The sequence below is a fragment of the Salvelinus namaycush genome, chromosome 17 (assembly GCF_016432855.1).
Source record: "Salvelinus namaycush isolate Seneca chromosome 17, SaNama_1.0, whole genome shotgun sequence".
In the NCBI taxonomy this organism is placed as follows: Eukaryota; Metazoa; Chordata; class Actinopteri; order Salmoniformes; family Salmonidae; genus Salvelinus; species Salvelinus namaycush.
The window spans coordinates 23,127,425-23,143,614 of NC_052323.1; the positions used below are offsets into that span (position 1 = coordinate 23,127,425).

General features: G+C 46.5%; 1 protein-coding gene across 1 annotated transcript; it reads left to right on the forward strand.

The window, feature by feature from the left end:
* The first annotated feature begins 854 nt into the window (after positions 1 to 854).
* Positions 855 to 15,789, forward strand: LOC120062157 (repetitive proline-rich cell wall protein 2-like). Its single transcript, XM_039011964.1, has 3 exons — positions 855 to 877; positions 1,798 to 1,847; positions 14,417 to 15,789. The coding sequence occupies exons 1-3, from the start codon at positions 855 to 857 to the stop codon at positions 15,787 to 15,789; spliced, it is 1,446 nt and encodes a 481-aa protein (XP_038867892.1).
* The last annotated feature ends 401 nt before the right edge of the window (positions 15,790 to 16,190 follow it).

A 16,190-nucleotide genomic window follows, 5' to 3' on the forward strand; every position in this document is an offset into this window, starting at 1 on the left:
ATAGTACGGTCACCTCTACTTCTTATGCAGTTTCCATTGGAGGAAAATCATTTTAGAAGCTGTTGTTTATGTTTCATGTTTCTCAAGGAAAATATAGCTCTTTTCACAAGGTTAACCCTCTGTGAGAAATAGAATGGCAGATACTTCTGTTTCCATAGGATCTTATCACACTACAGCAAGTCAGAGATACACAACAAATATATTGTATCCATTCTGTTCAGTCCTGTATACATGAGCTCAATATGATGTAAAACAAAAGATATACAGTACCAGTCAAAAGTTTGGACACACCTACTCATTCCTGGGTTTTTCTTTATTTTTACTATTTTCTACAATGTAGAATAATAGTGAAGACATCAAAACTATGAAATAACACATATGGAGTCATGTAGTAACCATAAAAGTATTAAACAAGACTAAATGTATTTTATATTTGAGATTCTTCAAAGTAGCCATCCTTTGCCTTGATGACAACTTTGCACACTCTTAGCATTGTAATGGTTGATGTTGATGTAGTTAGATTTTTTTGAGCACATGTCAAACTCTAGGCCTATTTACTCAAACCATCCAGCCCGCGGGTGGTTTGAGTAAAATGTCCTAAAAAAAGAATAGAGCAAAAACTCAATTGACATTGAAATGACTGAAACCATTTTCGAAAACGGTGTAGAAATGATAATGGACCTATATTTATAGTCTCTTCACTCTGTCCAGCTTGCTAACAGTTTTCGAAAGGAAAGCTAGACAGTCAGGAAGCATTGAAAATTCCAAACGCGATGGATAAATAATTTTTTTGCAAATTTTGACAGCTAGGATTAATAATCTATTTTAAGTGCGGCCCTCCAGACCTCGTGAAGATGGAATGCGGCCCACAGGGAAAGTGAGTTTGACGCCCCTGTTTTAGAGTAGGTTCTTTATAGTGAGAGCTAAAGATGTTCATTGCATAGCACAAGATGGCAGTATAACCCCAGAAAGCTTTTCTTGAATGGTGTGGATTAGACACCATAAGTAACCTGGATTCATGTGGTCTAGCTCAGATGTCAATGTTACTCTGAATGGATGTGTCAGACTTCATCACATTATCAAACCAGAAAGGAGGGAGGGCATTACCAACTACAGGATGGTATTATTAAGCAATAATACACGAGGGGGTGTGGTATTTGGCCAATACACCACAGCCCTTAGCCGGGTATATTGATCATATACCACAAACCCCTGAGGTGCCTTATTGTTATTATAAACTGGTTACCAACATAATTAGAGCAGTAAAAATAAATGTCATACCCGTGGTATACGGTCTGATATACCACGGCTGTCAGCCAATCAGCATTCAGGGCTGGAACCACCCAGTTTATAATTTGGATTAAACAGGTCTACTTCTGGCCTACATGTAGCACAAATCTTTGTCAGACAGTGACAAATTCTGTGACATGTAGTGGGTGGGCCTTAGGGGAGAGGAGCAGAGCCTTGTGTGTAACGTGATGTGGCAGCCTGCTTCACCTTGACTGACTGACTGACAAACAGGAACATGTGACACAGGCACACACACATGTAAATCCCTGGGCAGAACACATGCATGCACACACACACAAACACACAGTTATTCTCACACACAATGACCCAAATACTCCCCACCACACACACACTCTCTCACATGCACACAGACTCAGAAACACTCTTCTCGCCACACACACACACACACTTTCTCTCACACACAAATAAATAAACAAAAATGTATTCATGTTAATGAGGAGCCCAGGTGGTAATAACCATATTTAACATATTAATTGTCCCTTGCAGTCTCCTCACACCTGGCCTCATAGAGCAGAAAACCAATGCTGTGTCCCCAGGTCAGCCCTGGCCCAGTCATAGAGAGGTAAACTAACACTGTCCCCAGGTCAGCCCTGGCCCAGTCATAGAGAGGTAAACTAACACTGTCCCCAGGTCAGCCCTGGCCCAGTCATAGAGAGGTAAACCAACACTGTGTCCCCAGGTCAACCCTGACCCAGTCAGAGCAGTAAACCAACGCTGTGTCCCCAGGTCAACCCTGGCCCAGTCATAGAGAGGTAAACCAACGCTGTGTCCCCAGGTCAGCCCTGGCCCAGTCATAGAGAGGTAAACCAACGCTGTGTCCCCAGGTCAGCCCTGGCCCAGTCATAGAGAGGTAAACCAACACTGTGTCCCCAGGTCAGCCCTGGCCCAGTCATAGAGAGGTAAACCAACGCTGTGTCCCCAGGTCAGCCTTGGCCCAGTCATAGAGAGGTAAACCAACGCTGTGTCCCCAGGTCAGCCCTGGCCCAGTCATAGAGAGGTAAACCAACACTGTGTCCCCAGGTCAGCCCTGGCCCAGTCATAGAGAGGTAAACCAACGCTGTGTCCCCAGGTCAGCCCTGGCCCAGTCATAGAGAGGTAAACCAACACTGTGTCCCCAGGTCAGCCCTGGCCCAGTCATAGAGAGGTAAACTAACACTGTCCCCAGGTCAGCCCTGGCCCAGTCATAGAGAGGTAAACTAACACTGTCCCCAGGTCAGCCCTGGCCCAGTCATAGAGAGGTAAACCAACACTGTGTCCCCAGGTCAACCCTGACCCAGTCAGAGCAGTAAACCAACGCTGTGTCCCCAGGTCAACCCTGGCCCAGTCATAGAGAGGTAAACCAACGCTGTGTCCCCAGGTCAGCCCTGGCCCAGTCATAGAGAGGTAAACCAACGCTGTGTCCCCAGGTCAGCCCTGGCCCAGTCATAGAGAGGTAAACCAACACTGTGTCCCCAGGTCAGCCCTGGCCCAGTCATAGAGAGGTAAACCAACGCTGTGTCCCCAGGTCAGCCTTGGCCCAGTCATAGAGAGGTAAACCAACACTGTGTCCCCAGGTCAGCCCTGGCCCAGTCATAGAGAGGTAAACCAACACTGTGTCCCCAGGTCAGCCCTGGCCCAGTCATAGAGAGGTAAACCAACGCTGTGTCCCCAGGTCAGCCCTGGCCCAGTCATAGAGAGGTAAACCAACACTGTGTCCCCAGGTCAGCCCTGGCCCAGTCATAGAGAGGTAAACCAACACTGTGTCCCCAGGTCAGCCCTGGCCCAGTCATAGAGAGGTAAACCAACACTGTGTCCCCAGGTCAGCCCTGGCCCAGTCATAGAGAGGTAAACCAACGCTGTGTCCCCAGGTCAGCCCTGGCCCAGTCATAGAGAGGTAAACCAACGCTGTGTCCCCAGGTCAGCCCTGGCCCAGTCATAGAGAGGTAAACCAACACTGTGTCCCCAGGTCAGCCCTGGCCCAGTCATAGAGAGGTAAACCAACGCTGTGTCCCCAGGTCAGCCCTGGCCCAGTCATAGAGAGGTAAACCAACACTGTGTCCCCAGGTCAGCCCTGGCCCAGTCATAGAGAGGTAAACCAACGCTGTGTCCCCAGGTCAGCCCTGGCCCAGTCATAGAGAGGTAAACTAACACTGTCCCCAGGTCAGCCCTGGCCCAGTCATAGAGAGGTAAACCAACGCTGTGTCCCCAGGTCAGCCCTGGCCCAGTCATAGAGAGGTAAACCAACGCTGTGTCCCCAGGTCAGCCCTGGCCCAGTCATAGAGAGGTAAACCAACACTGTGTCCCCAGGTCAGCCCTGGCCCAGTCATAGAGAGGTAAACCAACGCTGTGTCCCCAGGTCAGCCCTGGCCCAGTCATAGAGAGGTAAACCAACGCTGTGTCCCCAGGTCAGCCCTGGCCCAGTCATAGAGAGGTAAACCAACACTGTGTCCTCAGGTCAACCCTGACCCAGTCAGAGCAGTAAACCAACGCTATGTCCCCAGGTCAGCCCTGACCCAGTCATAGTAAACCAACGCTGTGTCCCCAGGTCAGCCCTGGCCCAGTCATAGAGAGGTAAACCAACGCTGTGTCCCCAGGTCAGCCCTGGCCCAGTCATAGAGAGGTAAACTAACACTGTCCCCAGGTCAGCCCTGGCCCAGTCATAGAGAGGTAAACCAACACTGTGTCCCCAGGTCAACCCTGACCCAGTCAGAACAGTAAACCAACGCTGTGTCCCCAGGTCAACCCTGGCCCAGTCAGAGCAGTAAACCAACGCTGTCTCCCCAGGTCAACCCTGACCCAGTCACTTTAGCAGACCGTTTCACAACAATCACATGGATGCCTAACTCTCACAAAAACTCTTCTTAGCTTACTCCCCGCACTGAGTGCTTATTGTCCATTCAGAAGAGACCGCATTCATTCATTCATTCATTCATGGTTTGTACCATTGCCTATACAAATTTTAAAGGGGATGTTTAGGTGAATAAAAGAGAAGAGCAGATATAGTCAATCGTAAATCAACAGGGTGACACAGAACAGAAACAAACCTCTTGGAGACGTGCCCTTTATATTCTAATCAGACTGTACCAAACGTTCTCTGAACATCAGCTCAAGAGGCTTGTAGGAAGTCACAACATCAGCTGGTACAGAGTCAAACAGGTTCACAGATACATTATAAGTGTGTCTCCGGCACAGAATAGAGCCAAACTTTAACCATACCATTCAACACTGGCAGACATTTGATACTGGCAGTTTCACAGGTCAAAGGTAGGAACATAAGTAATTAGTATGAGTGTCACAAATAGTACACTGGAAATCATGTGTATTACAGAAACTGAAAACATCAATATGCTATGCATTGTGTTAATCACTGGAAAACTTTATTCATCTTAGATTTCCCCATTACACACATGCATTTGTGTCACAAAATAATATAGATATTTTACTCACGGCATAATCTGGCAATGAACAGAGATATTGTAGGTGCAACAGCGCCTCTTCTCCCTCAGGAGGCTGAAGAGATTTGGCATAGCCTCAGATCCTCAAGAACTTCTACAGATGCATTATTGAGAGCACTGCCCTCGGCCCCAAGGCTCTACAGAGGGTGGTGCAGACGGTCAAGTACATCACAGGGGGCGAGCTCCCAGCCACCCAGGATATTTATACCAGGCGGTGTCTGAGGAAAATTGCCAAAGATTTATGCCACCCCACCCATGGACTGTTATCTCCACCACCGTCTGGCAAGCGCTACCAGAGCATCAGGTCTCAGACTAACAGGCTCAGAGGCAGCTTCTAAACTCAGCAAGTTTATTTTCAGCAAACTTATTTTCAGCAATCTTAACATGTGTAAATATTTGTATGAACATAAGATTCAACAACTGAGACATAAACTGAACAAGTTCCACAGACATGTGACTAACAGAAATGTGTCCCTGAACAAAGGGGGGGGTCAAAATCAAAAGTAACAGTCAGTATCTGGTATGGCCACCAGCTGCATTAAGTACTGCAGTGCATCTCCTCTGGACTGCACCTTATTTGACAGTTATTGCTGTGAGATGTCACCCCACTCTTCCACCAAGGCACATGCAAGTTCCTGGACATTTCTGGGGTGAATGGCCCTAGCCCTCACCCTCCGATCCAACAGGTCTTAGACGTACTCAATGGGATTGAGATCCAGGCTCTTCGCTGGCCATGGCAGAACACTGACATTCCTGTCTTGCAGGAAATCACGCACAGAACGAGCAGTATGGCTGGTGGCATTGTCATGCTGGAGGGTCATGTCAGGATGTGCCTGCAGGAAGGGTACCACATGAGGGAGGAGGATATCTTCCCTGTAACGCACAGCGTTGAGATTGCCTGCAATGACAACAAGCTCAGTCCGATGATGTTGTGACACACCGCCACAGACCATGACGGACCCTCCAACTCCAAATCGATCCCGCTCCAGAGTACAGGCCTCGGTGTAACGCTCATTCCTTCGACGATAAACGCGAGTCCGACCATCACCCCTGGTGAGACAAAACCGCGACTTGTCAGTGAAGAGCACTTTTTGCCAGTCCTGTTTGGTCCAGCGACGGTGGGTTTGTGCCCATAGGCGACGTCGTTGCCGGTGATGCTGGTGAGGACCTGCCTTACGACAGGCCTACAAGCCCTCAGTCCAGCCTCTCTCAGCCTATTGTGGACAGTTTGAGCACTGATGGAGGGATTGTGCGTTCCTGGTGTAACTCGGGCAGTTGTTGTTGCCATCCTGTACCTGTCCCGCAGGTGTGATGTTCGGATGTACCGATCCTGTGCAGATGTTGTTACACGTGGTCTGCCACTGCGAGGACAGTCAGCTGTCCTTCCTGTCTCCCTGTAGCGCTGTCTTAGGCATCTCACAGTACGGACATTGCAATTTATTTCCCTGGCCACATCTGCAGTCCTCATGCCTCCTTGCAGCATGCCTAAGGCATGTTCACGCAGATGAGCAGGGACCCTGGGCATCTTTCTTTTGGTGTTTTCCAGAGTCAGTAGAAAGGCCTCTTTAGTGTCCTAAGTTTTCATAACTGTGACCTTAATTGCCTACCGTCTGTAAGCTGTTAGTGTCTTAACAACCGTTCCACAGGTGCATGTTCATTAATTGTTTATGGTTCATAAACCCTTTACAATGAAGATTTGTGACGTTAATTGGATTTTTAAGAATTATTTTTGAAAGACAGGGTCCTGAAAAAGGGACGTTTCTTTTTTTGCTGAGTTTATCTCCAAGCAATAAGACTGAACAGCTAATCAATGGCTGCCCACCCTCACCCTTGGACTATCTGCACTGACTCTATGCACACTCACAGGTCTCTATCCACACATAAATCTGGAGGCAAAAGAAATGCACACCTGTTTAGGCGAGGTGCTGGCTAGCGGAGTAGAACACTTGAAAAAGAAAAGGAGATCCGCACACTAGGAGCTCAGATGCAATAATTTAATAACCTAATAACCAAGGTTTGGACAGACAAACTGTCCTCTTCATGGTATAATGACAAACACTGCGGGTCACTAGTTTATATAGTGTCAAAGGACACACACAGGTGTCTGTAATCATGGCCGGGTGTGGCTTGATATCATTGGTTAATTTACAGATATAAATAGAACATATTTTTAAAAAAACAAATGGATAGCATACGATCATAGATACAATTTGGCTACATAGGCCTACAAACATGTACAATGAATAGCAAAATCACAAGAATGGCTTCAGATCAAAGTCTACGTTGAGACCGAAGGGAGCAAGGGTTTTTAAATTTAAGATCCAGGCAGCCTCTCATTTTAACAATAAATTGTCGAGGTCACCCCCTCTCCTAGGGAGGGTGATGTGTTCAATGCCGATATAACGCACGTACACCCAAACACAGGTACACACAATGACACATGCATACACACATTCACCTTTTACACTGCTCCTACTATTTATTATTATTTGCTGCCCAGTCACTATTATCCCTGACCTCAACTACCACCAGTAACCCTGCTCTACCTACACTAACACCAGTATCCCTGATCTACCTCTACTACCACCAGTATTCCTGATCTACCTCTACTACCACCAGTATCCCTGATCTACCTCTACTACCACCAGTATCCCTGATCTACCTCTACTACCACCAGTATCCCTGATCTACCTCTACTACCACCAGTATCCCTGATCTACCTCTACTACTACCAGTATCCCTGATCTACCTCTACTACCACCAGTATCCCTGATCTACCTCTACTACCACCAGTATCCCTGATCTACCTCTACTACCACCAGTATCCCTGATCTACCTCTACTACCACCAGTATCCCTGATCTACCTCTACTACCACCAGTATTCCTGATCTACCTCTACTACCACCAGTATCCCTGATCTACCTCTACTACCACCAGTATCCCTGATCTACCTCTACTACCACCAGTATCCCTGATCTACCTCTACTACTACCAGTATCCCTGATCTACCTCTACTACTACCAGTATTCCTGATCTACCTCTACTACCACCAGTATCCCTGATCTACCTCTACTACCACCAGTATCCCTGATCTACTTCTACTACCACCAGTATCCCTGATCTACTTCTACTACCACCAGTATCCCTGATCTACCTCTACTACCACCAGTATCCCTGATCTACCTCTACTACCACCAGTATCCCTGATCTACCTCTACTACCACCAGTATCCCTGATCTACTTCTACTACCACCAGTATCCCTGATCTACCTCTACTACCACCAGTATCCCTGATCTACCTCTACTACCACCAGTATCCCTGATCTACCTCTACTACCACCAGTATCCCTGATCTACTTCTACTACCACCAGTATCCCTGATCTACCTCTACTACCACCAGTATCCCTGATCTACCTCTACTACCACCAGTATCCCTGATCTACCTCTACTACTACCAGTATCCCTGATCTACCTCTACTACCACCAGTATCCCTGATCTACCTCTACTACTACCAGTATCCCTGATCTACCTCTACTACCACCAGTATCCCTGATCTACCTCTACTACCACCAGTATCCCTGATCTACCTCTACTACTACCAGTATCCCTGATCTACCTCTACTACCACCAGTATCCCTGATCTACCTCTACTACTACCAGTATTCCTGATCTACCTCTACTACCACCAGTATCCCTGATCTACCTCTACTACCACCAGTATCCCTGATCTACTTCTACTACCACCAGTATCCCTGATCTACCTCTACTACCACCAGTATCCCTGATCTACTTCTACTACCACCAGTATCCCTGATCTACCTCTACTACCACCAGTATCCCTGATCTACCTCTACTACCACCAGTATCCCTGATCTACTTCTACTACCACCAGTATCCCTGATCTACTTCTACTACCACCAGTATCCCTGATCTACCTCTACTACTACCAGTATCCCTGATCTACTTCTACTACCACCAGTATCCCTGATCTACCTCTACTACCACCAGTATCCCTGATCTACTTCTACTACCACCAGTATCCCTGATCTACTTCTACTACCACCAGTATCCCTGATCTACCTCTACTACCACCAGTATCCCTGATCTACCTCTACTACCACCAGTATCCCTGATCTACCTCTACTACCACCAGTATCCCTGATCTACCTCTACTACCACCAGTATCCCTGATCTACCTCTACTACCACCAGTATCCCTGATCTACCTCTACTACCACCAGTATCCCTGATCTACTTCTACTACCACCAGTATCCCTGATCTACCTCTACTACCACCAGTATCCCTGATCTACCTCTACTACTACCAGTAACCCTGCTCTACCTATACTAACACCAGTATTCCTGATCTACCTACACTAACACCAGTATCCCTGATCTACCTCTACTACCACCAGTATCCCTGATCTACCTCTACTACTACCAGTATCCCTGATCTACCTCTACTACCACCAGTATCCCGGCACATTGATCTGGTACTGACCCTGTATATTGCATTCATTCTTATGTATTTTTATTTGATCTGACCTAGCCCACTGGGCACAGACATCAGTTCAACGTCAAGTTTTGATTTACATTTGGTTGATTCAATGTCATCACATACATTTTTTGGGTTGATATGACATGGAAACACTGTTGATTCAACCAGTTTTTGCCCAGTGGGAGTATTTATTCTGTGCTCCTTTTTTAGTTTATATTATGTATTTTCTATTCCTTTACCTTTCATACTGCATACTGCATTAAGGAAAAACTTCCAAGTAAGCATTTCACTATACTGTTTACACCTGTTGGATCCTGTGCATGTGACAAATAAACTTTGATTTGATTTGACACACTATCTCCAACTAGATGTTGACACATCACAGTTGTTAAACATCTGTCTCAGTATGGAATTAGTAGAATGGGAAGAATAAAACATGGAATAACATGTGGGAAGAAGCATAGCAGCTCAATATAAACCAAATACAGGGGTCCAGCCAAACATTGTCATATACAATACATCAGAATACATTTTCTACCCAGACTGCACTGCTTTCTCTCTATTCTCAGCTGACTCTATTCTCTCTGACTGTCTACTCACATCACTAGATCCAAGATTTCTCCTCCATCCATCCTCTCTGCTGTAGCCTGTTTCATCTGCCCCCTCCATGGCTGCCCCGCTATATGTCCCTAATCTCAGCAACTAGGAACCAAATCTCGCTGGCCTCTACAGTCTTAATGTATTGTCTGTCCACCAGAGACTAGTCTGTTTCTGGCCTCTACAGTCTTAATGTTTTGTCTGTCCACCAGAGACTAGTCTGTTTCTGGCCTCTACAGTCTTAATGTTTTGTCTGTCCACCAGAGACTAGTCTGTTTCTGGCCTCTACAGTCTTAATGTTTTGTCTGTCCACCAGAGACTAGTCTGTTTCTGGCCTCTACAGTCTTAATGTTTTGTCTGTCCACCAGAGACTAGTCTGTTTCTGGCCTCTGTTACCACAATGTTCCCTTGGTCTTTATTGTCTCACTCCCCTGCCTTGTTCTTCTGGTCCATGCCTTTAACTCTGAGGAGTGACTCTCTTAAATTGATGTACACTTAGAAAAGAAGGTGCTATCTAGAACCTAAAAGGGTCCTTCGGCTGTCCCCATAGGACAGTGGTCACCTACCTTTTCTGAGTCAACATAGCTTTCTGAGTCAAAATGCAAGGCAAGATCTACTGCTCTACTGCACAGATGAAATATGACTTAAAAAATGTAAGCCTATGCAACATTAACCTATTAAAAAAAGTTCTGTAGCAATGAGATTTGTCATAGGCTATAGGCCCAATACATTAACACTGCATATTGGCTATGCTTGAATTGCCCTGCCAGTGTTGTTCTGAGACCATTATGAAATTATATTTCAAAATTTTAGGTAGCCTATATGATCACACTTGTAATAGATACTTTGTTGTATTACTTTTGAGGCACAACTAAGTGAGCAGAATCATTAGCAATGTTTTTATTTTACTGGACTGATGGCTTGTCCCTGATGGTCAGTCAGGGGAGCGAGAGAACCGACTCACCGCTCACCCTCCCTTTGCGGGGAAAAGGGGACACTGTCTTCCAGCTGATGGCGAAATTCAAGTTGCACTGCATTATTGCTGCCTCAGGCACAAATTCATGTTGTTAATCCGATGTCCAGTGAAATATTACTCGATATAAAAAAGAGACAAGCTGCTAATAACAACTCATTCATTGCAGCTGCAGAGCTGGTTGTATCGCATTTTATGGCTTATAAAAATGTTGAACAACGTGTTGACAGTGATGAATAACAACTTAAATATGAACTCACTCAGAAAAACAGCAGTGTTTTGCTGTATTCGTTGAGTATCTCTAGTCATGGTTTAAACGTTTTGAAATATCACAGTATCAATTTAGCTGTGCGCTCAACGCTTAATTTGACAGTCTATGGCTCAAGGAACCTGCAGACACGTTGATCTGAGCTATCTGATTGGCCAGCAGTAGGCCTATAACTGAACTTGATTTGCTCTCTGGCAGTGTTGCTATATTCTTGGTTTTTCAGAAAAATCGGGCCACTTTGAAGACGACGTGAAAATGTATTGGTCGCGGGTGGCAGCTTTTTGGGCTACTTCTAAATTGCACCGCGGCCGCCATGTAATTTCTCTTTAAAAATATATATTTCACTGTGACCTGCTGCTGACTATCAGGTAGTGAGCAGGCTGTTACTGAGCGAATGAGTGGTGGAGAGGGGGAGGGTCGGAGGGGTGTGTGTGCTTTAACAGCACTCGTTGAGAGAGCGCAGCAGCAGAGGCATCTGAGTCACTGAGACAGAGCAACACGCGCGCACGTCGTGATAACATTTGACCAGTTGTAGGTAGGCTATTTAGATTGGTCATTATCGAGACACGCTTTTTCCATTAAACATATTAACGCGCTAGAACTGATATAACGACCGCAACGCGTTGGGAAACGGTGTTAGGCGCACTAGAGCTCTTTAGATGAATTCGCTCAGAGTAAACTGAATTCTAATGTCGACTTTTCTTATGAATAACAGGATCAAGCGAGTGGTTTTACTCATGCTCAGTTCTAGGGTCTGGAGCGCTGCGCGATTGAACATTTGAAATGGAAGTTATAGAACTCTCATGCTTGTTATGGGAAAAAGGTCCACAATGAAAATTACATTAAATGTGGAGAATGATAGGCTACATTTGCATCTGTTGGCCATCAAGTAGTCTATTAATTTATTTTCCATTGCAGGCTACTGGAGCCTACTATTTGATACAATAAATATATTGAAATGACGATATCACTGGAGTCATTGCAAATCAATTTGTGCCACTTGTGTAGCCTGCCAGGGGCTGGCAAATGGATTTAATAAATAAACTATAACTCAGCTTGTTGTCGTGGCCTCGTGTTATTACGCAAATATTAATGGCCATGTTTAGTTCATTCAATTGGAAGTTATAAATTGTGATCATGGTCTCAGCTCTATCGCAAATGTATCAATTATTCTCCAAATGTAATATCAGTTTCATTGTGGACTTTTCCATGTTGACATGTTGGCCTATTAGGGCCTATAGGCTACCTGCATAGTTCATCAAACCATGGTAAAGTTGAATTGCAATTATAAACCCAGATTTTAGTCAGTAGCCTATGCCTATTGAAATAACAAGTCAATCTCGCAATTAGGGCATTTATAACGGTTAACATCTGGCACAATTGCCAGAAAATCGCGACATTCGATTTTTGAAGTTCGTCCAAGTGTTTCTTGCACAGAGATTGAGATCCTCTATCCAACTTTCATCACTCAAACTCTCCTATTGAATTTATCTATAGTTATGCACATGCGCAAACAGGATTTATTTACAATTATAAACTGGGTGGTTTGAGCCCTGGAGGCTGATTGGTTGAAACCCATGGTATATCAGACGAGTGGTTGACACGGGAATGACAAAAAATATATATTTTTCTGTTCTAATTACTTTGGTAACCAGTTTAAAATAGCAATAAGGCACCTTAGGGGTTTGTGGTATATATAGCCATATACCACACCTGTTCGGGCCGTATTGCTTAATCATAGCAGTAAAAACAAGTTAAATCGACATCCATTGATGGGAAATGATCTGGAGAGTTTAATAAAGGCGATTTATCTTTTCTCTTGCTACATATTCTTAAACTTGCAATAATTATTATTTTGATGGAAAACCACATTTTTTTTCTTAGCCTACGTTGTTAAAAATGCTGTTGATATTCCTTCTTAATTTGCTCGATAACGTTATGGAAAAAGGGTCAAATAAATGTGGCAACTCCTCTCTTGATGCAACATTTACATTTTTTGGGGGGCTAATTTTCAGGCCTTGTGGGTGGGTTTTCAGGGGTCATTGGCCTAGAAATTTTAGCTAGACCTGGTAACCCTGCTCCCTGGGCCTGGCGGTTAGGCGGAGTTCAACCTTCAGACACATGGATGGTTCAAAATGGGAACACTTTGACTTCCCGGCACTAGGGCTGTTGAATCAAGTGCACCTACCGCCAACAGCATGAAACAATTAAAGAGAATAGGATCGCAAGGCTTAATCTATTGGGTTTTTTACAGAAATGTTTGGTGATCAACTAGGAATGCATTGGAGATCGACCAGTCGACGGTTGGTGACCACTGCCATAGGATAACCCTTTTAAGAACCCTTTGTTGTTCCAGTTAGAACCTGTTTGGTACAACCCACTGGGCACAGACGTCAGTTCAATGTCTAGTTTTGATTTACATTTGAGTTTTCAACTAATGTGAATTTCAATGATTCAACATCATCACATTGATTCTTTTGTTTAAAATATCTTTGAAACAATGTTGATTCAACCAGTGTTTGCCCAGTGGTAACCCTGGGTTCTACCTGGAACCAAAAAGGGTTCTACTATAGGGACACCCAAAGAACCCCTATGGAACTATTTTTTTCTGAGAGGGTAGATCTGTTGGGATAGAGGCACCGCAATAACCTCTAGTAAAGTTATTGCTTCCTAGAGCGCTGCACTGCTGTTTGTTGTCCTGTGGGGAACATCTTATTCCTATTTTGTAATGATCAAACCTATCACTTGAGTTGCCACTTCCAGGAGAACAACCATGCCTGGTAGGGCACTATGGCCACCGTCAAAGTCTATATTGGAATGAATTGATGCTACCTGCTCTTGCATTTGAAAATAGCCTGTGCCTGCTGAGTGACACATGGAGGCCCTTTGGATGCCAGTGTGATAAAGAGGGCTCCATATTCAACTCCTTCCAAACACTCTAACCTTGCTACTAAGTGCTTGGCACAATGGACGGTGTCCTGCTAGGTCCAATATAGGCTGGATAAATTTAATTTGTGGATCAACTGGCCAGGACATACACCAGCTGTACAATTTGAGAGGCCAGGCCATAGTTTATTATGCAAGCATTTTGTTGCACATTTCTGTTCAACCTGAAGTAAAACTGGACTGTGTCTTTGTGGTGTGTTTCCAGTCTGTAACTGAATGAGAGGAACTCCCACTCAGACTGAACTGGCTGTAGCCAAGGAGCTTCAATGGTTTATTATTAAAGCCTGTAGTCTTTTATCTGCTTTCTCACAGTCTCTTTTGTAGAGAGCAAGGTTCACACCCTGCTGACAGCTGTCTGAGGACAGCCAACCCCCCCACTCCTTACAGCGCCTGTCAACCAACCCACACGCCTCACAGCGCCCGTCAACCAACCCACACGCCTCACAGCGGCCGTCAACCAACCCACACGCCTCACAGCGCCCGTCAACCAACCCACACGCCTCACAGCGCCCGTCAACCAACCCACACGCCTCACAGCGCCCGTCAACCAACCCACACTCCCCACAGCGCCCGTCAACCAACCCACACTCCCCACAGCGCCCGTCAACCAACCCACACACCTCACAGTGCCCGTCAACCAACCCCCACTCCTTACAGCGCACGTCAACCAACCCACACTCCCCACAGCGCCCGTCAACCAACCCACACTCCCCACAGCGCCCGTCAACCAACCCACACTCCTCACAGTGCCCGTCAACCAACCCACACGCCTCACAGCGCACGTCAACCAACCCCCACTCCTTCCAGCGCACGTCAACCAACCCACACTCCCCACAGCGCCCGTCAACCAACCCACACACCTCACAGTGCCCGTCAACCAACCCCCATTCCTTACAGCGCACGTCAACCAACCCACACTCCCCACAGCGCACGTCAACCAACCCACACTCCTCACAGCGCCCGTCAACCAACCCACACGCCTCACAGCGCACGTCAACCAACCCCCACTCCTTCCAGCGCACGTCAACCAACCCACACTCCCCACAGCGCCCGTCAACCAACCCACACGCCTCACAGCGCACGTCAACCAACCCCCACTCCTTACAGTGCACGTCAACCAACCCACACTCCCCACAGCACCCATCAACCAACCCACACTCCCCACAGCGCCCGTCAACCAACCCACACGCCTCACAGCGCCCGTCAACCAACCCACATGCCTCACAGCGCCCGTCAACCAACAGACACTCCCCACAGCGCCCGTCAACCAACCCACACTCCCCACAGCACCCGTCAACCAACCCACATGCCTCACAGCGCCCGTCAACCAACCCCCACTCCTTACAGCGCACGTAAACCAACCCACACGCCTCACAGCGCCCGTCAACCAACCCACACTCCTTACAGCGCACGTCAACCAACCCACACTCCTCACAGCGCACATCAACCAAGACTCCTCACAGCGCCCGTCAACCAACCCACACTCCTCACAGCGCCCTTCAACCAACCCACATGCCTCACAGCGCCCGTCAACCAACCCACACGCCTCACAGCGCCCGTCAACCAACCCACACGCTTCACAGCGCACGTCAACCAACCCACACTCCTCACAGCGCACGTCAACCAACCCCCACTCCTCACAGCGCACGTCAACCAACCCCCACTCCTTACAGCGCCCGTCAACCAACCCCCACTCCTTACAGCGCACGTCAACCAACCCCCACTCCTCACAGCGCCCTTCAAACAACCCAGACTCCTGAGCAGTGAGCAACAGGGGGGGAGAATGGAGAAGCACAACCCCATATCAATACTCTTGTCAATAAAACATATCTCTTGATTTTTTCAATCGTTTATGTTTCCCGTGAAACACAGTTGCTACGCTCTAAGAGAGTTGGTATCAACTTGTCATCTATTAACACAGAACAGATCATTTATAACCTACACATGAACTCATCAGCCAGCAGCGTTGTCACTTTGAAAACAATCTGAATTGCACGCTCTACATCAGGGATCATGAACTAGATTCAGCTGCGGGATGTTTTTTTCTTGAGCAAGAAGCCCAAACAGATATAATATTTGACTAAAACAATCATTTCAAACCTTGCTTGCATTTATATATGATCACGTGTCTCTCTATTATGCATGGCAATACTTGGGAACA